The following is a 22,883-nucleotide window of genomic DNA, read 5'->3' on the forward strand; positions in this document are numbered from 1 at the left end:
TAGCGTCTATACGTATATCATGCACAGTATACATACATTGCTGCTATGCTCAGGCACCTTAGTTTGTCTCTTATCGGGTTTCGTAAAAGGCGTATGCACGGTTCAGCTAGAACTGCGAAAAGTGGCAGAAGTGACGAAATAAAGGCAACATTAAGACAGGGCCAGGAGCCATGCTGGCAGCCTGGCCCCGTAATAACAACAAAAACAAAAAGGGACCACGGCACTATGTGCTTGGCACCCTAAAAAACGGTTTTGGACATACAAGATTTCCACCCGACAGAATATATGCAAAGGCTTTTCAGCACTCCTGTGGCGTTCACTGTGCACTCTATGACCGAGCGAGTGTGTGTGCATTATGCTGTTATTAATTTGGATATAATCAGAAGCCTATTAGGTCTACAAATGTACTGGAACATTTCGTTGCTAATATGAGCTTTGGTACTACTGTGATTGATTTTGCAGCAAGATTAAGGCAATTCTAAGTAGGGTCCACGTCAGCATAATGCCTCCATGCATGTTTCCAAACACGAGTACATTTTGATTATAACCAAAGAACAAACTCACAACACAAACAACGATGAATGCTACTATGTGTGCACTTTATCATCAAGTCTGATCGTTTGGGGATTTTTCTTTATACATCTGAGTGCATTTCCAACAGAAATGACCATTAACAAAAATCAACCTTTATGCTATGAGCATTTTTCTCATCAATGTTCAAGGTTTCTTTATCGTTACATCTTGTGTACCGGTACAATACATAAGAGTGTGGTGGTTGAGGGCGTATGACTGTTTCCCAAGCTTTTTTTTTCTGGCTTGTTCGTTCATAAACCTGATAGTCCGGCATTACGGCATAAGTAACTAGCAAATAAACTGCCCTTGGTTCTCTGGCTACGAAGCCACTTGCCACTTGGTAGCATCTGAAAATCCCAATGGGATGGCTAGGATCTTTAAAAGCCTGCGAGCTTTGTTGACACAACGTACAGTATGTCCATCCACTGATGCGCTGGGCTGTCCGTACGATCCTCTGCTATGCTTTGCGGTTGAGGTCGGTACAGTTCCCATAGCAGGCATACCGGCGTGATATACTGTAAAATACAGTGACTTATCGTCCTGCCCTGAAATGGCTACTGAATCCCAGCCATGGTCAAAGTGCTGAACCACGGTGCGAGGCCAGCGGCCGGGGGCCAGGGGCAGGATTTACTGGACAGGGGAGATGACTTGCATTCTATCCGTGTGGGGTGACTCAGGGGCTAAGTGACCGCCAGCAAAGCCTCAATGGTTTGGACGGCCTCGTAAGTTACGCTACATGTAACGGGAAGACACAGGAAGGCATGCAGACTTTTATTTATGCACTCGGGAGTCGGGAGTGGATGGAAGACCTGGATGTTATATTTATGGATGTGTCACCGCGGCCTGCATACATACCGCTCTCAGACTGTACTGTACTGCAGAGTACAGGACAAGATGTGGAGGACACTTTTCTGCACACGGAGTAACCTCACTGTCACATTAACTCAGTCACTCACCGCAGAGTGTCTATGTGCATGGACGTGTGTGTGTATGCAAAGACAGTACGTCCGTCTGGGTTCTTCTCAGAAAAGTTGAGAAAGAGACGTATTGCTGCACTCGTTCATGTCCCGTTGGAGATTATACGGCCTGCGCTGGCTCGCAGCTTGAAATATGTGTTTATCAAGGCTTTTTAATTCATTCTCCTGGCACAACAGAGACACGTTTGGCTAAGGGAGCAGGAAATAGCTGTCATCTGATAGTATGCGTGCGTGTGCGAGTACGTGTGCATGTGAGCTGATGCGTGTGTACAGTACATGTGTAACGAGTTTGATTTGTCAATCACTGTGCAAAACATCTGATCTCTGCATGAGACAATTGCGTGGTACTTAACCACTTTTAAACTGACATCCCTATTTCGAGCATGTCATCATGAGCAAAGAAATAGCAGATCTACAAGCTTGCGACGCGTTGCCACGCACATCGGTTGTGACCTTGCAGATCGGCTATTTTAGCTATTCGTCGCATAAAATTTAAGTGCTTAATGATGATGTACGATGGATAAAGCACAGAGGTCCTATCATATTATATTGCAGTGTTTTTATTTCACTTGACGGCAGTGATATTGGGGATAATGTCCTCAAGGCCCATAAAACTCCCAAATCTATTAAAGAATCCGTAATAAACAAAAGCCATGAATCAACTCCTGGATGAAACAGCTCTTTTTCATTTGTGTAAGACGTTCACAAGGGTGGTCCCCTTTTATTAAAAACACTGAAATAGAAATAAAATATCAGCACAGTGATGTTGCACCTCCCCCTCGGTGTCCTCGCCTCTTGAAATGCTTTTCTATCCGCCAGACTCTGAGCTCTTGACATTGTCAGAAAAAAAGAAAAAGCACCAGGGGGAATAAGGCCACATTATGTCAGAGAGTCAGCGCAGACCTTGTCAACACAGTTCACTTCCACTGCAATATGAACACACATCAAGTAAACACATACTGTATTCTCCCAGTATTAAACCGGGAAAGCGTCCGTCGTTTTAGATTTTAGCGTTGGCTATTCAAAAATAGCAGATATACAAGCTCAAAGTGCGTGACGCGCTGTACATCTCAAAAGGCCTTTCTTTTTTAACTTTTACTCAACTACAATTATTTAACTTAAGCTTTTACTTAAGTAAAAGTATTTTTCCACCACTGGCACTGACATTGTAACTGTATGTCTTATATATATATATATTCCCTTGCAGAACATAAGCAGAGAATAGGAATGTGACATGCAACACAACGGACACATAAGCGCATGTTTGCTGAGACAGAAACCAAAGCTGTCCAAACAATTCCCTGCTCAGAGCTAAAACACCATAAAACACACACACACACACACACACACACACACACACACACACACACACTGGGCTCCCTCCCTCTGTTTCTAATACGCACGTGCACGTATGTGCACGCAAAGACACACACACACACACAAACACTGGGCTCCCTCCCTCTGTTTCTAATACACACGTGCACGTATGTACACGCAGACGCGCGCGCGCGCGCACGCACGCACGCACGCACGCACGCGCACACACACACACACACACACACACACACACACACACACACACACACACACACACACACACACACACACACACACACACACACACACACACACACACACACACACACACACACACAGACTCACTTTCACAACACACACAGGAGGACTATTTCATCAGAATCCATTGTATTTGTGAGAAACCTGCGTGATCTCACTGTATCTCTAGCAGAACATTCTCATGCTCTGACAAACGGCCAGAAACCTTGTATGTCTCAAACCGTTACTTCTCAGGGAAAAGAACCTGAGGAGCCGATGGATCCTATACTTTAGTCACAAGCTCTTCTTAATACTTTTCATTTGGTTCAATATGTATAAAACCCACAGACACACTTAACCACTTCCACTTACAAAAATGGCAGATATACAAGCTCACAACGCATGGCGTCGCGTGAGCTTGTAGATCTGCAAGTTTTGCTACTTTTAAGACAAAGTAGGACATTCATTTACGGGGGAAACAAAACCATAAAAAGTTGAAAAATATGGATATACAAGGTTTCTGCCCGACAGCGACGTTATTCTATCTATCTATCTCTCTTTCCCCCTCTCTCTCTCTCTCCCAGGACGATCTTATCCTCTCGTGAGCTGGAAACTGAGCCAAGGCTGGACGAGGCTGATATGTGAAAGTGTGTGTAGGCCCTGCATCGGTCACGCTGCAGCGGCGTGTGACCTGACGAGGATGACATGTGCGCGGGTCGACCCTGCGGGGCGGGCGGGGGGGGAACGGCCATACAACTGTGACGGGTACTTTATTGTGGAGCCCAGGGAGGATGAATGGTGCTCTGCTGGTGGTGAGATGAGGGTGGCTGGGATGGGAAAATGCTGTGTTAAGTGTGTGTGTGTGTGTGTGTGTGTGTGTGTGTGTGTGTGTGTGTTGGAGGGGGTAATGGTGCTGAAGGGGGTGATGGAGGTTGAGAAAGAGAGAGGGAGAAGGGGGGAGGCTGGTTCTCTGCCAAAGGGGGATAAAGATCCAGTATGTAGGGCTTTTGGCAATGCCTTCTGCCTTTCTCCCCTCTCTCTCTCTATCTCGCTCTCTCTCTCTCTCTCTCTCCCCCCTCTCTCTCTCTTTTTCTCCTCTCTCTCTCTCTCTCTCTCTCTCTCTGGCTCCCTGCGGGGACACAAAATCAACAGGCTGTCCGTCAACATGTGGGAACAGCTTACTGCCATATCGGCATCACTCTCTCTCTCCCTCATTCTACAATCTATCTCTCTCTCTCTACAAACTCTCTCTCCTTCCATAATCTCTCTCTCTCTCTCTCTCTCTCTCTCTACAAACTCTCTCTCCTTCCATAATCTCTCTCTCTCTCTACAAACTCTCTCTCCAAACTCTCTCTTCTCCCTAATGTCTTTTGTTCTCTACTTTACTGTGGCTCTCCTTCATAGCCCCTCTGCCTCTGCTCTCTCTCTCTCTGGTTGACGAGGTACATTTGTCCACATAAACCCAATGGAAAGCAGCCATTCAGGCTTAGGGGCGGCTAAACGCTGCACTTTAACACAGACGTGTGAAACAAGACCGCCGTGGCTACACGTGTGTGTGTTCGTGTGTGCGCGCGCGTGCGTGCGTGCGTGCGTGTGTGTGTGTGTGTGTGTGTGCGTGTGTGTGTGTGTGTGTGTGATATTACAGCCAGGTTTTTAATGAGACCTGGCCCTCCTTATAGTACCTCCCCCTGCCACTTATGAACCTGCATATTACCCGTGTGTGTGTGTGTGTGTGTGTGTGTGTGTGTGTGTGTGTGTGTGTGTGTGTGTGTGTGTGTGTGTGTGTGTGTGTGTGGTTGTGCGTGCGACGTGCGTAACTGCATGAATCAGTCTGTCCGTGTGTGTGCATGTGTAAACGCACTATGCAACGCACGATTGATGCGTTCATGTCTATGAGTCAGAAAACTTAGAGAGGTGAAGGTGTGTGTGTGTGTGTGTGTGTGTGTGTGTGTGTGTGTGTGTGTGTGTGTGTGTGTGTGTGTGTGTCTTTATCTCTGCATGTCTTTGCATACTTTTACCCTTCACTTCAGCCCCCTCTGCTTCATTAACAAACAACAAAAAGTCTTCCAGAGCAGCTTGTGTGTGTGTGTGTGTGTGTGTGTGTGTGTGTGTGTGTGTGTGTGTGTGTGTGTGTGTGTGTGTGTGTGTGTGTGCGTGTGTGAGAGCCAACATGTGGTTCACATTTCCTCTGTGGCCACATGGGCAAATACGTGCAGAGCGGCAGCGGCCTCGGGGTCTCAGTAGGAGGCGCTATGGCTCTTCACTCTCACAAACTCTTCTGTTTCCCACAACCACTGCCATTCTAAACATGCTGTACACTACAGCTCCACATCTTATACTGTTACTTTTACCATCACACTTCTGCTCTGTGTGCCTTTATTGCTCTGTGTGTCCAGCTTTGTTTTTATAAAATGATAATGTACCATTTCAACCCTACAGTATATGTCCTTTAATAGATAGACATTTAAGAGAACGATAGAGAGAGAGAAGAGGGGGAGGGAGGGAGAGTGAGAGAGAGATTGAGCTAAATTGTAATTGTGTGTAATAACTTCATGTTGTTCCTACCCCTGGTTGAGTATTAAGTGCAACATGTGTAATGTGCAATGTGTGTATATTGTGGCATTGATTTGCTACAGCACGTGCAGCTTTCTTCATATGATGTGTGTCTTTTATTACTTCTACTGAGGCAGTTATACTGTATGTGTGCCGCATTTGGGTCCAAGACAACTTTGCTCACAGGAACAATAAAGTATATCGTATCACAATGCAATCTGATGTGCTTTTGTTGTACATTCTATGTCATCTGGCTGAACTGTTAGGGTGCCCAACCCCCATCGTCAGAAAATATTTACAAGCTCACAACGCGTCACCATGCGAGGCTTTGTGCCCTTGCAGATCGGCTATTTTCACTACATGAAAAACTCTTCACTACAAGTAAAAGTATAAAAGAGGGCTGAAGTGCTTAACATTACTGTACCATGCACCTTATGTGTTGTTGCTCCACACACAGCCTGCCACAGCTACAGCACACACTAGGCAGACGCGCTGTGCGGCTGGCAGGGCTCTACCTCACTGGCGGTCTATACTAGTCCGATCTGTCACCACACTATACGTTATGTGGGGTTATAGTGTTGTACTCTATGTTCCTGTACGCCCATGTCGGTCGCCCTGTGTCATTTTCTGATCAAATTATGCTCCGCGCCTCTGCGCCAATACCACAAGTAATTCCTCCTATGAACCTCATACTTGGCAACGCAGCGTGTCTGAGTTCAGTCAGTGTTTTGTCTGGGAACGGGGGGGATCTCATTGCGAGAGAGAGAGTGAAGCAAAAATGGCGACCGTTGGTTTACCCATGCTCATCTTGATTGGCAGCTGCTCCTTGCTGGCGGCCTCCACCAGGTGTCTGTGCACCTCCATCACAGCTTCCTTCTGCTTACTGGTCAGCATGGCCTCCCACAGAGCCCTGGACGCATCGGACCTGATGGTGCAACACACGGAAAGGTCAGTCGCGCGCGCGCGCACACACACACACACACACACACACACACACACACACACACACACACACACACACACACACACACACACACACACACACACACACACACACACACACACACACACACACACACACACACACACACACACACACACACACACACACACACACACACACACACACACATATTTTAACATTGTGTCCTGTTATTTGACGTTTTCTTTTTTTTCTATTTTAGCTTTTACCAAAAAAGAATTCACTCAGTCTTTTACATCTGTAAACTTGTGATATGACGATAAAGTTGAAGTTGACTGTATTGTTTGAGTCTGCTTACATTTGCATGCGAGTGCACGCGCGCCGTGCACCTTCCAGTCCAAATTCTGCCAATGTGCACTGGCACAGAGCGTGCACATTGGCAGGCGGGTGTGGACCACCCCCCCTGTGTGACCTCTAACAGGAAAAAACACCAATTAAGACCGGGAGCATCAACAACTCTCTCAATCTGTGTGTTTTTTCCCAACATAGACAAGCAGTGCAGTGCAGCGGCAGGAGCCCAGAGAGGGGCCTGACCCGTATCGCAAAGCCCTCCTGACGATACCATCTCACAGTCCAGAACAACAGTCTTCTGAGCCCATCTCCTCATTACCGAGGGGGTTACGAAACGCGCTGATCCACAACTCTGATGGGAGGCTTTACATGACAGACGAGCGCGCGAGTGTGTGCGCGTGCTGAGACTGTTAACATCTGCCCCCCGAGGAATCAAAGAGTGTCGCACGGGACTTTTCGTCACCATTTCCCTCTGGCAGAGTGACATGTCCTATAAATACGTTTTTAGCATCTGAACCCGTGCCAAAGGCATATTTCATATCTCTGCCTCGCGGCGTATCTCGCCCTGTTGGAGGTGCCGAGGCTTTGATGCTTACATAAAGAGTTCTGTCTGCCTCTCTGTCTGTCTGTCTGTTCTGCTTTGGAGTTTCACGATGCCTAATGTATGCTCTGTAGTACGACGGCGTTGTGCGCCGAAAATAGCCGATCGACAAGCTCACAACGCGTCGCATCTGCCCCGCGCTGTGAGCTTGTAGACCGGCTATTATCGGCATGCGACACCGTCGTACTGCTAAGTATAAATCAGCCTTCGTACAGATGTGTGGACACGCCGCTAATCCCCGCCTCACTCTCGGGATTTGGTGGAGGGAATTAAAAGTAAAGGGGAAAAAAGACAGAAAAAGAGAGCAAGAGAGGGAGGGAGGGAGGCTCGTTGACAAATCTACTCTGTTTTTCTTTTTCGTCTTTCCTCTTCTCTCCTCCTTTTCTTTCTCTCTCTCCCTCTCTCTGTAACTGCTGCCATGTGTTTAATATCAGATGTAATCTCTTCCAGACCTTGGGCCTGGGCTGGACGGGAGGAGAGTGGGAGAGGGGGGCTCACGATGGGACGGCCGCCATCTTCACACTCGAGCCAGACACAAAGAAACAGCGAAACATGGCTCGTCTCCGTCAGGACAAGCCGTGCGGACCGACGATCGCTTCAACAACAACGGAATGCAATGGGCGAGCCCAGTGTGCCATATATTACGAGAGAAATAAGCAGCCAGGTCTATGAAAACAAGCCCAAAAGAAGCAACTAGGCCACATGAGCACTTTAAACCTATATACGTGTGATATTTGAAAATAGCAGATCTACAAGCTCGTGGAAAAAAAGTGAAACATTTTTTGAAACATTTCAACAACAAAAATCCCAAAATACTTTTAGATGGGGGGTCCATGGACAAATACATATTAATTTGAAGGGGGTCCTTGACATGAAAATGTTTGAGAACCACCGGTTTAAACAATATTTGGAAGTAAATAAGCAACTACACTTTAGAAACAAGCCCAAATAAGCAACTACACATTAGAAACAAGCCCAAATAAGCAACTACACTTTAGAAACAAGACCCCAAAAAAGCAACCCGCAGCTACGAATATTACAAGCAACTTACAGAAAAACAAGCCCAAAGTCGCTTATAATAAGCAGACCTGGCAACACTGAGTGTGAGACGAAAGAGGAAAAAAAACTAAAAACAAACCCAAACCATTTCATTAGCTACGAACGCTGCCAGACAAACGCCTGCTTTACTTCATTCGCGATGAAGACGGGAGCGGTGAATAATGCGTCCCGACAACTCCACCTGAGACCTGATCAGGGAGGCTTATTTCTTATTTATTCATCCACGATATCGCAGCGGGGGGACGAGGGTCAGCAATGATAACGTGTGTTGTAAACACATGCATACTTAACACATGCATGGTTCAGATACCAGGACTGCATGACTTGCCCAGGCCATGGGATTCATGTGTGTGTGTGTGTGTGTGTGTGTGTGTGTGTGTGTGTGTGTGTGTGTGTGTGTGTGTGTGTGTGCGTGCGTGTGTGTACTGTATGTCACTGTACATAAGCTGTAGTATCTGCCCCCAAAGTGTGTATTTGCGCACATACGTGTGTGTGTGTGTGTGTGTGTGTGTGTGTGTGTGTGTGTGTGTGTGTGTGTGTGTGTGTGTGTGTGTGTGTGTGTGTGTGTGTGTGTGTGTGTGTGAGCCCCTAAGCCTGTATATCCGCGTGTATTCCAGGAAGACGGAGGATCCTGGTAGGCTGAAATATGGTTCTAATTTGGCGCCCTGCCCACCCTGCCCCCAACAGCTTGCTTGCTCTCTCTCCCTCCCTCTCTCTCTGTTTCTCTCTCTCTCTCCCTCTCTCTCTCTCAGGGACCAGAGCTGGGTTGAGGCCTGAGGAAGGTTGAGGCCTGTGGGGAGAGCTCTGTAGCGGCAGCAGGGTGTGAGCGAGGCCCCCAGACCCTGGCGGGACACACTGTTGACTAACCACTCTACTATTAGAGGAGGGGGTGTCGCGTGTGTCTGGACAGCTGCATGTTGTACGTGTGTGAGAGAGAGAGCGAGAGAGAGAGAGAGAGCATGCAGAAATGTCCACTATGGTTCTACTTGATAGAACCCCTCTAGGACCTGAAGGGGGCACTCTTGCGCCTGATTTGTGCGTAGACTGTTAACTTGTGCGCTCAGTGTGTTTTCTTTTCCTTTTTTTTTTTTTTTAAGTGGGTGTATGTTGTATGTGCTCTCCAGCTAAATTCCACCAGATGTGTAATGACTGTTAGGCCATCACGAGGTCATTGGTATTCAAAGCGCTCACGCGTCGAGAGCTTGTAACAGAGAGACAGGAGTCATGGATCTCTCCCTGATAGGCCTGGCTGAAAGTCACCATTATTGCATAATCACCTGATCACAAGTATTTGAGATGATCGCAATATTTCTTTTTAAATAATCTTTAGAATAGTTTCCATTCACTTTTATTAAAACAGCTGGACAGAATCAACAGAAATGTCATATTTCCCGTCATAATTATTTCCATGCCGTTGTCTGTGCTCTTTTTACCACTTTCAACCTGGGCATTTAGGGCAAAGAAATTGTTGAAATGTTGCTCACACAACGCAATATAATGTGACAAGGTGTGAGCTTGCAGATCGGCTATTTTCAAACATTTATATACATTTTTTAAAGATTTCAATTATTAAATATATGGCCTGTTTCGGCCACAGTACATTGTGTATTTTGATATCTCTGTCATTGTCAGTGCTTTTTTTGGTACATTTCAGTACATTGGTTTGTATTCAAATTACTTGTCATATCTGTCCTGTGCAATTTTACTTCTTTTTTCAAAGCCTGAAAGGCGAACAGATTTTTTATTTATTTATATGTGCTAATGTAAACCAAAATTAAATTAAAATGAATTAATGGTCAACTAACATTTCATAATTGTGACAGTCCTATGTATCAGGGAAACAACTGTAAAGACAAGAGTCCTGACCTGAATCTTCCCTGATGACTCTGAGGTTCCATTTATACACTCTCAGAGTTATGGGGGTCCGTGGCCTAATGCATAGTAAACTGGGGGTACTTGAAATGAAAAGGTTTGAGAATCACTGTTTTAATGAGTGTGTGGGCGGGTGGGCCCACTAGGGGAGTTGTTCCTGGAAACCTGTGAGGCACAGCTAAACTATGGGCCTAACGGTTCTGACTCAGGAATCGTCCAATTTAAGCCCTCATCCTGTAGCCCCCTCGGCACTCGGTCAAACGCGTGCACACACACACACACACACACACACACACACACACACACACACACGCACACGCACACGCACACGCACGCACACACACTCTTGAGTCATTTATTGAACATGTTTTATGATTTTCTTCTCCCTCTCTCTGGTTTCTCTCAATCATACAAACACCAAAGGAAAGAATACCCTGGAATTACTGGTTCGTTAAATGATCCGTGAGTCATCGCTCGCATAATTATTTCACAGTTCATCTTGGGAGTTTGTCAATGTCAGTTAAGACAGAGTGGGCTTTACAGCCCGCAGTACCCTCCGCTGAATGTCGGCTCCAATGACTTCCCGATGTGACACGCCAGTCCTCAAAAAGCACCTCAAAAACCTCAAAGTCTGATCTTCTCCATAATGCTACATGACTCACACCAGTTCTCCCATGGGCCCGTACGCCATAGACGCAGAGGAGCCCCTAACGCTGTGGGCTCGCTAGGACCCGGGCCACAGACATTGACCATTCCTCGCGGGGGGAGCGTGTCAGTTGTGGAGTGTGTTTAATGGGACGTAAAAACACCGTGGGTTAACTGTAAACATCCCAAAGTACCACACGAACACAAGATGAGAGGGAGAGAGAGAGGGAGAGAGAGGGACTGGAAAAGAGAGGGCAGGATGAAAGTATACATGTGTGCGTTTGGGATGGAGGCCCGACACTCCAGATTTCTATAAGATTACAAAGATTGCTAAGGGTTGGCGTCTGCGTAACGCAAGGGCATCTGGTTTGCTGGTCGAGTTTGAGGTTGGGAAGCCAGCAGGGGACGGTGATCTCGGTTTCTATACTAGCCACTCCTACAGGTAGGTCTGTTCAGCAAGGGAGTAAAACTGGAAGGGATAGCATGTTCCTTTGAAAGTGTTACGTGCTCCCAATGAAACTGCTCACTGTCAGGTGAAAAGCAGCTGGCAACTTCATGTTTATCGGAGGAGACACATGGTTGTCTACACCCTCCCACTAACCATAGAGACTACATGTGTGTGGGGACGTTGTGTTTTTTTGTTTGAAACGGGCCACTACTGCAAACTTTAGAAGTCAATCTTAGCCAATCAGGATGGAATATGAAAAATCTGACTTTTTTTTTTGTTGCAAAAGTCGGCCTCCTGGTGGCGCTATAACAGGCCGATGTGAGAGATTTGGGGCAGAGGTTTTTACTTGGCCTCCAAGGACTATGCGTGCACAGTTTCATGCCTATCAGTCCCACGGTGCCGGAGATTAGCTGCTTACAGACGGACGGACAGACACACACACACACACACACACACGGACACACACGGACGGACAAGGACCTTCGACTTGACAGAGACAAAAACAAGAGAGAAAAAAACATGTAAGGGGTGGACAAAGAGAGAGAAAGAGATAGAGAAAATGGTAAATGGATAAACGCAGGGTAATAGAAAGGGATAGAAACAGGAGGCTCCTCTAGTTATCTCCCCATGTGTCCTACCTCATCCTCTCTCTCCACTTCAAACAGAGGCTTGGCAGCAGGGGGGCTTGGGGAAGCAGTAACTTCTGCCAGAGTCAGGGGGTTGGATGAGAAGTGCCATCATTTGGCAGGTTTTACCCTTTTATCATGTTAATATGAATAAATGCAAGATTATTCATTATTCATAAAGTGATATGCAATTTTGGCAGAGAGAGAAACGCGGGCAATCGGGCCCAGAAGTGAACATCAAGTAACCGAAGTAAATGTGATGCTTTTAAGATGGCATGGAGCATGGGGAGGGGGTTACGCAAGAAAGCGCTGACGGAAACAGAGCACTTGATGCTTAGGTGGAGGAACTCATGTACTTGGGCACGTAGGATGCCCTAAAGTCCCATTAGTCCGATGTCTCAATAGTCCGACAAATGTTCAATTAGTGTGAGGTTAGTTTTAACCTGATTCCCTGAATAGTTACAGTTTATGTAGCTATTTACAGGAAAGGATGCCATCCCAATTAGGTTGTGGTTAGGATTAAGGTTAGGGTTAGGCATAGTTTGTTAGGCTTAGTTATAATGCACGCCATCGGATCAATGGACCGCCTGACTAATGCCACGGAACTTCTCTAGAAGGGTGTGCTTTACTATGGATGCAATCCAGGTCTCTTGCCTGACATTTCCTCGCTCCTCTAATCTCACTAATCTCAGTTTACCATTGTTGTGCCAGGTTATTCCTGCTCCAAGTGAAGTGCAGGGATTAGGACTAGAAGGCATCAGTGAGGAGCTAAAAGCGAGGATACATGAGTGTCTCCTTCATGGATGACATTCCATGCTGCACGGCATGACGTTTATGACTTCACCCTGCAATGTTACACTTCGTGCAAGTGTGTGTGTGTGTGTGTGTGTGTGTGTGTGTGTGTGTGTGTGTGTGTGTGTGTGTGTGTGTGTGTGTGTGCAAAAAAAGGGAACCTCCTATCTATTATCATGTTGGGGTCTAGCCGACTCTTTTATCTACTCTCACACTGGTGACGATCGCTCCCTTCTGCAGGCCACTGATCCTGAATAAACTGCCTCCTAAAATATTCCATACAGCAGCCTTTATCCTGTAGGAAACCCATACACAATGGTAATGACCCAAGAGGAGGAGGCTTGTGTGTGTGGAAGGATGAGTTTATCCTCAGATAAATGTCTGCATCATTGTTCTTAATAACACCACCCTCTGGAACAGCCGCACTCTGACAGCATAAAAACAATATCGGGCCTATAAGTAACCGCCATGGGATCTTGTGGCTTGTTGTTAACACACCCTCTCCATTCTCTGCGGGGTGAAAGCGAGGATAGCTGTCCTTAGCCGGCTCTGTCATTTGCCCTCTTCTCTCTATACTCTCCTCTCCCGCACTGCTGTTCCCAGGCAGAGAAAATAAAGAGTGTGTTTTCTTTCTGTTGGCGCGCTAGTTTTTCCCAGCCAGTACAGAAATAGGTGTGTGTTTTCTCTCCTTCCTGGTGGTAAAAGTAGGCGTGCAGGGGTATGCCGGCCGGGCCCGTTTGGAGGAGGTGCCCCCTCCTCCCCCCTCTCAGAGCAAGGGTGCGGTCGGTTCGTCTCCCGAGGCCGGCCAGGCTCTCTCTCTCCGCTCCTGGGCCGGACCCAGAGAACACCTCAAACGGGCCACCCGCGCTGGGGGCGCTGCCCGCATGCCAAGACGTCCCACCACCGCAGGATTGGGGGTCTGAGGTAGCCAGACGTGGTGGTGGGGCAGGGGTTTGGGGGTGTCAGGGGGGAGTTCATCGGGGTTCAGTCTGAGACACAGGAGGAAAACTCGGTTTCCCCTGCCAAAGATGGTTCATATATCCTTCACAAGGATCAAAGGGGGCTCTGCAGCCAAGCACAGCAAATTACACATAGTGGACTGGAAGGTACCTGACCGCAGACACACAGGCACACAGGCAGGAGCACGGAGCCAGCCTACCTATGCCACTTTCATTCAGCGTCACTCTGTGCACGCTCTGCATCTTGTCACTATCTTCCGAACCAAGAAAACAAAACTACCGCACTAGTGCACTGTCATGTAATTCAGGAATACTGCAAAAGGCAAAACGTCTGTGTGCACCGTGTTTAACCACTTAAGTCCCTGACAATATACTTTGTCATGCCACGAATAGCAGATCTACAACTTGTAGATCTGCTGTTTTCGCTATTTTGGAAAATAGGGACGCCAGGTTGAATGTGGTTACTACTTTCTCTCCCTGGCATGAATTACAACAACTGAGTGCAAGTCAGGACTGCCGGTGAAGGAAACTTCCCACCGGGTTAGGGAAGACAATACTACAGTAATCGCAAAGCAAATGTGGGGTTTAAGTTTGAGGCCTAAAGTCAACGACCACCCAAGGAAGGTTCTTAAACACAGTGATCTCTAAAAATAGACTGGAATTACTGAGGGGAAGAAATCATACAACGAAAAAGGTCCAAATTAGACGTACACCTAATATTTAAAGCCATAGCGGGCCTGTACAGCAAAACCAATCATAACACATTGTGGTCAGGGCTAAAAATATCTCTGCAAATCATAGTCATACAAACACCGGGCATAGGTGGGCCCTCAACATACAGCCAGTCAAATCACACAGAGTCGACTGGGGTCTAATACAGGATTTTGCAAAAACCACCCAATAAAAAGGTACCAAGTGGTTTCGGGTTACAATGATTACAGATTTCTGCATAAACCAAAAATGGCAGAGCTGTGAGACACATGCGCTGAGCTGCAGAGCTGAGTTTCGGAACACTGTAGAGTAATGATAATAAACAACCATCTCAGCCTGTGCATTTGAAGGCGGTTAAGAGGTTACATTACCTGCAATGCCTCAGCAGCAATTCAATCTCCTAAACATCTGCGATAAGAAGTAACTGGGCCATCTGCTCAGAGATAACGCAGGCAATAACACTCCTGTGGATTCTAGTCCCAGGAGACCCTCCCTGTAGTATTGTGTGTGTGTGTGTGTGTGTGTGTGTGTGTGTGTGTGTGTGTGTGTGTGTGTGTGTGTGTGTGTGTGTGTGTGTGTGTGTGTGTGTGTGTGTGTGTGTGTGTGTGTGTGTGTGTGTGTGCGCGCGCATGGCATTTCTTGTGCATGAGTGCATGTTGTATTATGTCACTGATAAGTTGTTAGAGATAAGGTCATTGGCTGTGGCCCTTGACACCCCTGGCTGAGGAATGATTGCATTGAAATCTGCCGGGACCTCAATCTCCACACGCTCCCCAGACTTGTGATGTCTAACCTTTACAGGCCTTATATTATCCTGATTTCTGTAGGGAGAAATCTAAACGGAGGTGCAGGAATGTTTTCCTCCCGCAAATGTCACTTTCCTCAGTTTGGGGACATTTCGGCTTTCTACTGAATGAAAAGGGAGAGCCAGGCCAATTTATAAAAGGCAGTGTGCAATAGCCCAACAAAGCGTATTTATATAGCACTAAAATCTGAATGAAGTAATTTGCAAAAAGAAAATTGTGCTAATACCACATGATACCGCTGAGCCACCCTAAATCACTGCAGGGGAAATTCCTTCAGTGCGACAGCGCTATCCATCAGTACTACAGTGTAGACGTTCAGGAAAAACACTGGCCTCAAAGATAAAATATGAGGCACTGATCTTTAATAGTATGATGCCAGATTTTTGGGCCCAATGCCGATGCTTTTGAAGAGTCCTATACACCACCGAAAACCTATCATTGATGTTTTGACCAATATTTTGTTTTTTAAACAAAAAGCCAAATCTTTAAACAAAAACGTAAGATTTTAAGTTAAGTGAAAACATAGAAAAATAAAAAGGTCATGAGTCATATTTTGACATGTGGTTAGTTTGTAAATCAGCAATTTTTAAAAACTCTTTAAATCTATCAGCTGCACAATGCCGATACTGATGTCATCAAATAAATCAAATTATGGCCGGTATATCAGCCAAACCGATATATCGGTCGGGCTCTAGCTGACCTATCAGTGAACGGAGATTAGCCAACTGTGTATGGTAAACATCGTCAGAGCGACCAGAGTGTTTGTGGGTTCATTGCCAGTGTTTGGCTGACATGCCCCAGGCTGGGGTCTGTATGTGAGGGTCAGTGCAACCTGCCCCTACAGTGCTCTGTTACAGCACTGTGTCTCAACGTCAGTTCCGGGGACCACCAGGGGTCCAAATAGACCCATACAGGTCTGTAACTCTGAGGATTGTACATTTGAGTTTCCAAAGATAATAATAAAATTCAATCTATCAAACAGATGTACGTGGCCTAATGCATATCAAACTGGGGGACCTTGAAATTAAAAGGTCTACACTGAGTGTACAAATGGAACCATAATGGTCCATTTGCACCCCTGGTGGTCCCCGGACCCCCATGTTGAGAAACATTGTGTTACAGTGTATAACAAACTCTGATAGGATCTGTCAGGCCACATGGCCCAGTCACATCTCAGGCTCTGAGGGCTTTATTGTGGGCGGCGCCTTACCCATTATCCCTAAACTTCTTTGACATTTTTTACTATTTTGAAAAACATTTTCAAATAGTCTACAAGCTCACAACATGTCGATGTAGATCGGCTAGTTGAACTATTTGAAAATGTTTTTCAAAATAGTAAGAAATGGCAAAGAAGTTTAGAGATAATGGCCTCTTCCTGAGCACGTCCAAGAGCCTGTACCTTTTCACATTTACACAGTCCAATCCGCCTCACTTCAAAATGTTCACCTCCTGCAGCTGCAGAGGGAAGCAGAGGAGGAGGAACACTAAGCCCCACCGCAGGCAGCCAGCCCGTGTTTCCTGATAGGCTTGGGCTGAAGGCAAGCTCCACCGAGCCCCTGGCACCTACCGCTAGTCATGTGGGACTCAAGCCACATGAAGGTGTGGGGAGAGGGGGATGAAAGATAAAATGGTTGGATCATGATCCATTGACTGTGTAAGCCGTTTGTGTCGGCACTCTGCACAAATACGAAACACAACTCTTGTCTCGCAAAGCAGTAAGTTAAACATCATGTTTGTCCATGTTTTCTATGGACAAAATTACTTACAATACAAGTTAAGATGTGGGGATGACTGATTTACAGTAGGTAGTCACACCTGGTCCAAGTCAAACTAACAGGCTCAGAACTAGGTGTTTTATCTGTGAATAGTTTCATAATAATCAGGTTCTTAATGGCGTTTCATCATTTCAAATATCATCAGCTAGAGCAGACCATCTCTCAGCTAGGCTACAGATGTAAACTTTTGATTTTTATCTTTGCTAGTCTAGGACACGTGCACAAGTTGGTTGTGAGGGGCCTGCAAATGGCCGGCCTCTCCAAAAGGAGGGCTAAACAATTAGCAAGGTACTGCTCAATATCAGCTATTATAGGAAGCCGCTCAATTTGGAGGAGGCGTTGTTTCCTTTAGCCATGATTGTTGTCCGCTGTGTTCGACAAGTATGCCATCTTTTGTTTTGTATGTAACAATGCTCTGCTTTACATGCACTTTGTAACTGGCTGTTTTCCCTTTATCTGACTGCACTGGCAGTGTCTATGTCCTTTGTACATCTTGTACTTCTGTTTGTGTGGACATAAATAAATATTTCAAATGTACGTGTGTGTGTGTGTCTTGTACTTCTGTTTATGTGGACATAAATAAATATTTCAAATGTGTGTGTGTGTGTGTGTGTGTGTGTGTGTGTGTGTGTGTGTGTGTGTGTGTGTGTGTGTGTGTGTGTGTGTGTGTGTGTGTGTGTGTGTGTGTGTGTGTGTGTATATATGTATCAAGAAGTGCATAATTATATATGAGTCCTGCACCTGCATGTACAATATTCTAATACTTTTACTTGGGATCATCAACCAGCTCTCTTTCTGTAAACAAATGTCCAGGATTATTTCAAGCCATTCCTATTATATATGACAGCATAAGACCCTTATGTTTAAAGCCCTCCACCCCACAAGACATTGCCAGACCACCAGCCATAAAACAACCAGTCCACCCCACACACACACACACACACACACACACACACACACACACACACACACACACACACACACACACACACACACACACACACACACACACACACACACACACACACACACACACACACACACACACACACACACACACACACAGCTGCACTAACATTGAGTACAGATTCTGTAGACTATACTGTGGCTGTACAATGGCTGGCTTATTCTGTTTTGACTGTGTAATTGCTCTTCTATGCCTGCCTACCAGGACACTTTAGACAGACCCTTATACAAATATGTACATGAATACTGTAGACCTTACTGTGGTCAGATGTATTACTTGGTAAAAGCAGATCACAGATATACAGTATATATCCGATATGCGCAGATATATGAAAACTGACAGACACGACACAGAACAAGGAAGTTACTGTCTGGAAGTCAATTAGACTCTGAAGGGGTTGAAACCTTGAACAAATATGGTGTCATATCATACATCATAGATACCTCATGAGATAAGATGTCTGACATCATAAGATGACTGATGTCATAAGATGTCTGACGTGGAGGACAACAAGGAGAAAGCTCTAGAATTTGACAGCCTACTGCTTCACACAAAAACATGAGTGTGTAAAGAAGATCTACAATCGCATTGCCAGCGTGAGCCAGGTTAGGGTCAGGGACTCCCAGCGCTTCCTCTACATCTGTTACCGCCACCACTAGCCTGGCATGGCCAGACTAATATCACTGCGTAGTTATTAGTCTGGAATCTCTGCGTGGAACCTGCATTTCCAAGGGGCGAATTAAAAAAATGCCTCTGGTGATAAACCCACCCCATATTTGCATACTGGGCCCGGATTGGTGCCCCACAACTTCGGGGGCAGGGAAATCCAATAACAACCGAGCGGGACCAGACCAAATCTGTCGAGGGCTATGTTTTTTTGTTGCACTGCCAGATTCGCTGGAGAACAACGAGCGGGGTACATAACATATCCTAGCCTTATCAACTGAATCACCTGTGAATATTGTTTTGTTCACTTTAACTAACTTGAACCTTAATGGGAGAAAAGCCTCCTGTGGACAGGTGTTGACAATTCGCACTTGTGTTATAACATTCAAATAATTTGATTTGTCCAATGTAATTGTGATGTCCATGTCAATTAAATAATAACATGCCATAAAGGGCAACTTCACAGATATTTACCAGAATCAGAGAATCACCTTCATCGTCACATCACAGGTTTACAGGTGCAAAACAGTTTTTGTTTGTTTCCAGACAGTTTCCAGAAAGAGATTCTCAGGATGGGGGAAATCTGGCATGACACTTCCCAATACGTTGTGTTACCGCCGGCATACGTAAAAATGACGTATTTTGATGGGTTTTATATAGGCTGGTGTTTCTAGTGCAGAGAGAGCAAGGCCCTGAGAACACATAAGTGTTATGTACTCATAGTGCATAATGATAGGATTCAGATTAAAAAGTGTCCCTTTACGTCACTTTTACAGTATAGTACAGTCTGTGGGATATAAATGTTTTGTTATAGTCTAAATAAATAAGATGTCTCACATCATAGACTGGCCACATGAAGTCAGATATCCACATGGTAGCCATGCCGTTGTAAGACCCTGTCTTGTTTTTTGACAGTGTGATATACAAAGTTGAAATTAAAAATGTATTTAAATCCAGTCATTAAAATCAAAAGTAAATTTACCAAATTACTAAGTCTAATTCCTTGAGTGTTAAAGTATTGTCCCAATAATTAGATTTGGATGCATGCTATATTCCTAACCCCTATGCTCTGATTTTTTTTTTTACAATAACACAAATACTACACACTACAATGATTAACCACTTAGGCCCTATATTCATCATATGATGAATAGCGAAAATAGCCGTTCTCACAACGCTTTGCGATGCTATTTTTGAAATCTTTATAAATGTTTGGCCTATAATGACATGCCCAACGGATAGGGATGCCAGGGTTAAAGGTAGGGTAAGTGATATTTTTTGGTTAAAACAAAAAGTATTTTGTTAAAAGGTTAAAATACTATATTCTGATAGTAATCATTGCTATAGTGTGTTTTTTCAGTAACAGTCGTCTCCCTGCCTCTCCAGCTCTTTAATAAACAGAAAATACATTTTTCGGTAGGTGTCAAAATCTCAGCCAATCAGGAGAAAGTACCCATTTTTAAGCTTAATTTGAATAGTGTTCCAGTTCCAATTTTGTCTGCTCATTTCTTAGTGTCATCACTTCCAATTTCACTTGTTTAATCTATATCCTGATTGAGTTCTCTATCCTGATTGGATAAAATTGGAAATGAAACTGAAACTGAAACAAAAATGCATTTTCTGTTTAATAAAGAGGTGGAGAGACAAGGAGACTCCTAATACTGATCAAACACTCTATAGCAATGAGTACTATCAGAATATAGAGCTATTTAACAATTATTTTAACCAACGCAAATCACTTACCCTACCATTAATGTGATATAATGAATGGTAACTGGAACGCTCTCCCCAAAACACACTTGCCCCCAACAGTTCTTGTATTCTTGCATTCGTTTTACGGAGGATAAGGTTAGGGATACGTTTAGGGTTATGCATAGCTTTACTGAGGTTACGTTTAGGAATAAGGTTATGTTTAGGCATAGTTTTACTGAGGTTACGTTACGTTTAGGAATGCCTGGTGGCTACCGTTCCGAGGTCGGTTAGAGGGATTTGACCCGGGGCGAGAGTGTTTTGAGGCGAGCGTTCCTGTATTCTAATGAATGACTCTGCTGGGTGTGATTGTGGACTCGTTGTACTCACTGGGTCTGTGCCAGGCATCCAGGTGCCAATGTGGTGTGGGAGTCAGGGGTTCGCTGTAGTCTGGTGAGCTCCAACATGTCCACCTTTACATCTGTCACATGACCAGGCAAGAGCTGCAGCACTGTCAGAATCTTCTCCACCAGGTTGTCTCCATGGTGACCCACCGCTCCTGAGTACCCACAAAAATACAATAATTGACAGTGGAATGTTAATATCTTGTTTGTTAAAGACACGTACAGAACATATTTTAGGGGCCTTGTTTTTGGCCAAACCTTTGACACACAAGTTACGAGCATTGTAACAGTATGTTAGCTGAGCTCTATAACCTAAAATAGTCTTAGAATGCTCTAGTCTCTACTAGGCCTTAGTTAAATGATATAACAACCCAACCCTGCCCCAGGCTCATGCATGTGTGGAACAGGGGGAGTCATGTGTTGTGGGGACACAGGCAGTGGTGGAGGGAACAGCATATTATAGCACATTGTGTCTACTTGACATAATTCTACTCCAGAGACTATATATATCCTTGGGCTTCACCTGTAAGATCCATTGTTCTATCCACAAAAATGATTGATGCCTTATTGGGCGCAGTCTTCCTGCGGTGTTTGGCCTGAGGATGATTGGCCAGGTCCCCCGCTATGATGCGGCTCAGCGGACCCACGGCGAAGCTCTCTGCCCAGGTGGCGCCGGCCTCGAACATGGCATTGAGCACAGAGGTCAGGGACTTGATCTCGATCTGCAGCTCAGGGGGCAGGGAGTGCATGTCCACGTCGGCCAGGCTGCCGAACCTCTTCTTCTCGGGGCGCGTGGCGTTGATCGCCTCCAGGTCAGGCGGCGAGAGCAAGGGGAAAAGGTGAGCGAAGGCGGGCGTGAGGATGAGCTGCTGGGACAGGGGGGCAAAGACGACAGGGACGTGCATGACCTCGGCCGTGTAGTTCATGTCCCCCATCCACTCGCACAGCTTCTCCTCAAACTGCTCGAACACGGGGCTGCCCTCCATCTCCGTGGTGACCTTATTGGCGAGCAGGTGCACGGAGTGGGCAACCGTGGTGACCACCACGCAGTACTGGAAGTGGCTGACGGATATGATGTCTCTGAGGACGTCCACCGTCCTGCCTTTGAGCAACGTGCTCACCACGAACACGGCTTTGGGCTCGTTCTGCCCGCCGGCTTCAAAGGAGGAGAACTGCTTGAGGTTCCGAGCCCCAGCCTCCAGCAGAGCCGCGGCTCCTCCGTTCCAGTGGAGACTCTCTGCACACTTGTCGTCCATAAACACCACGGCTTTCTTTACCTTGGACAGCACCCTGTCCCACGTCTGCGTAGGGAAGAGGGTGAAAGGCTCGCTCGTCGACATTGTCGGGTGTTTTAACCTTTTAACGACGCAAAAATCCCAAACGCATAGGAGATGTCATGCAGATGGCAGCTTTCATTCCCCAAAACATCAACAAACACCATGTGAGTCCCTCAATGGTGACGTGGCAGCTGCTGCTCGTCGCTGCAGATACGCGTCATCCTGTGGCTGTGTGATAAACAGTGGTGGGAAAAGTACTCCCAATCTCCCATGTTTACTTAAAGTAAAAGTATCAATACTGCAATGTAGAAATACTCACAAGAAAAAGTCCGGAATTAAAAATGCACTTGAGGAAAAGTAAAAAAGTCTTGGTATCAAAATGTACTTACCAAAAGTAGAAAGAATACTCATTATGCAGAATGTCCCGTTTCACAAGTTTTCAAATGTATACAAATATTTTGAAAATAGCAGATCTACAAGCTCATTGTGAGCTTGTAGATGTACCGAAATGTATAGAAAATCTAACTAAAGTTTCCATATAATTGTAGTGGAGTAAAAGTAGCCTACAACATTTTCCTCTGAGATGTAGTGGGGTAGAAGTAAAAGTACTGAAAATTGGAAATACTCCAGTAAAGTAAAAAATAACTTTACTAAAA

The 22,883-nt window shown here is 45.6% G+C and overlaps 1 protein-coding gene across 1 annotated transcript in view; it reads right to left on the bottom strand.

Moving 5' to 3' along the window:
• The window catches only part of scfd2 (sec1 family domain containing 2), a 185,689-nt gene extending 163,309 nt beyond the window's left edge, over positions 1–22,380 (bottom strand). The window contains exons 1-3 of the mRNA XM_084067522.1: positions 21,474–22,380; positions 20,937–21,105; positions 6,455–6,582 (exon numbers count right to left, since the gene is read on the bottom strand). Coding sequence (XP_083923648.1) covers positions 6,455–6,582; positions 20,937–21,105; positions 21,474–22,290 — 1,114 coding nt within the window. The 5' untranslated portion in view covers positions 22,291–22,380. The remainder of the gene's footprint in view (positions 1–6,454; positions 6,583–20,936; positions 21,106–21,473) is intronic.
• Positions 22,381–22,883: the final 503 nt, after the last annotated feature.

Source organism: Gymnoscopelus microlampas (genome assembly GCF_963454915.1).
Source record: "Gymnoscopelus microlampas genome assembly, chromosome: 9".
In the NCBI taxonomy this organism is placed as follows: domain Eukaryota; kingdom Metazoa; phylum Chordata; class Actinopteri; order Myctophiformes; family Myctophidae; genus Gymnoscopelus; species Gymnoscopelus microlampas.